Source organism: Rhagoletis zephyria, unplaced genomic scaffold (assembly GCF_001687245.7).
Source record: "Rhagoletis zephyria isolate East Lansing unplaced genomic scaffold, Rhagoletis_zephyria_1.1 Rzeph_scaffold_72587, whole genome shotgun sequence".
NCBI classification, from domain to species: Eukaryota; Metazoa; Arthropoda; class Insecta; order Diptera; family Tephritidae; genus Rhagoletis; species Rhagoletis zephyria.
In genome coordinates this window covers 1-1,267 of record NW_016229636.1, presented here as the reverse complement: position 1 = coordinate 1,267, position 1,267 = coordinate 1, and the positions used below count along the sequence as shown (strand labels likewise).

Genomic DNA, 1,267 nt, shown 5'->3' with positions numbered 1-1,267 from the left:
TACTACCCGCGCAATCCCGCCATGCAGCAGGTAATAAACACCGAAGTGGTCGAATTACTCACCGCTAACCGGATAGAACCCTCCAGGAGCGCATAGAGCTCACCAATTGTACTAGTCAGAAAGAAACAAGGAACCTGGCGGATGTGCATTGATTATCGTCAACTCAATGCCGCTAGTGAACCCGACGCGTACCCACTGCCTCAAATCGGAGCCATTTTGGACCAGCTAAAAGAAGCAAAGTACATCTCAACCATCGACTTAAAGAACGGCTACTGGCAGATACCGTTAGCCAAGAAGTCTCGGCCATATACCGCCTTCACCGTTCCCGGCCGAGGACTTTTTCAATGGAAGGTAATGCCCTTCGGACTACACTCCGCCCCNCCAAATCAGAGCCATTTTGGACCAGCTAAAAGAAGCAAAGTACATCTCAACCATCGACTTAAAGAACGGCTACTGGCAGATACCGTTAGCCAAGAAGTCTCGGCCATATACCGCCTTCACCGTTCCCGGCCGAGGACTTTTTCAATGGAAGGTAATGCCCTTCGGACTACACTCCGCCCCAGCCACCTTCCAGCGCGCCCTCGACTCTATACTCGGCCCGGAATTGCAACCAAAAGTGTTCGCCTACTTAGACGATATCATCGTGCTAGGCGAAACGTTCACCGAACATATGACCTACTTACGCGAAGTCTTTCATAGACTTCAGAACCACAAANAATGCCCTTCGGACTACACTCCGCTCCAGCCACCTTCCAGCGCGCCCTCGACTCTATACTCGGCCCGGAATTGCAACCAAAAGTGTTCGCCTACTTAGACGATATCATCGTGCTAGGCGAAACGTTCACCGAACATATGACCTACTTACGCGAAGTCTTTCATAGACTTCAGAACCACAAAATGCAAATCAACTTCGAGAAATGCAGTTTTGTACACACCGGGATACACACCGACCCTGGAAAAGTAGCCGCGGTACGGGAAATGACTGCGCCCCGAACCATCAAGGAGCTTCGCCGCTTCCTTGGACTTGCCTCCTGGTACCGCCGCTTCATCGCTAACTTCTCCACACTCGCGGCACCCCTCAACCAGTTACTCAAAAAGAACCAAACTTGGACATGGGGCGAATTACAGAACAACGCATTNACCAGTTACTCAAAAAGAACCAAACTTGGACATGGGCGAATTACAGAACAACGCATTCGAGGCGCTCAAGGGAAAACGGACTTCCGCACCAATACTTTGCTGCCCAGACTTCAACCAACCATTTTTT

The 1,267-nt window shown here is 50.6% G+C and overlaps 1 protein-coding gene across 1 annotated transcript; it reads left to right on the top strand.

Moving 5' to 3' along the window:
* Positions 1 to 9: 9 nt before the first annotated feature.
* Positions 10 to 969, top strand: LOC108357220 (RNA-directed DNA polymerase homolog; the record flags this gene model as incomplete). Its single annotated transcript, XM_017608312.1, has 3 exons — positions 10 to 239; positions 421 to 709; positions 892 to 969. Coding segments are annotated over exons 1-3 (465 nt in total), but the record flags the coding sequence as incomplete, so codon positions are not given.
* Between the last annotated feature and the right edge of the window lie 298 nt (positions 970 to 1,267).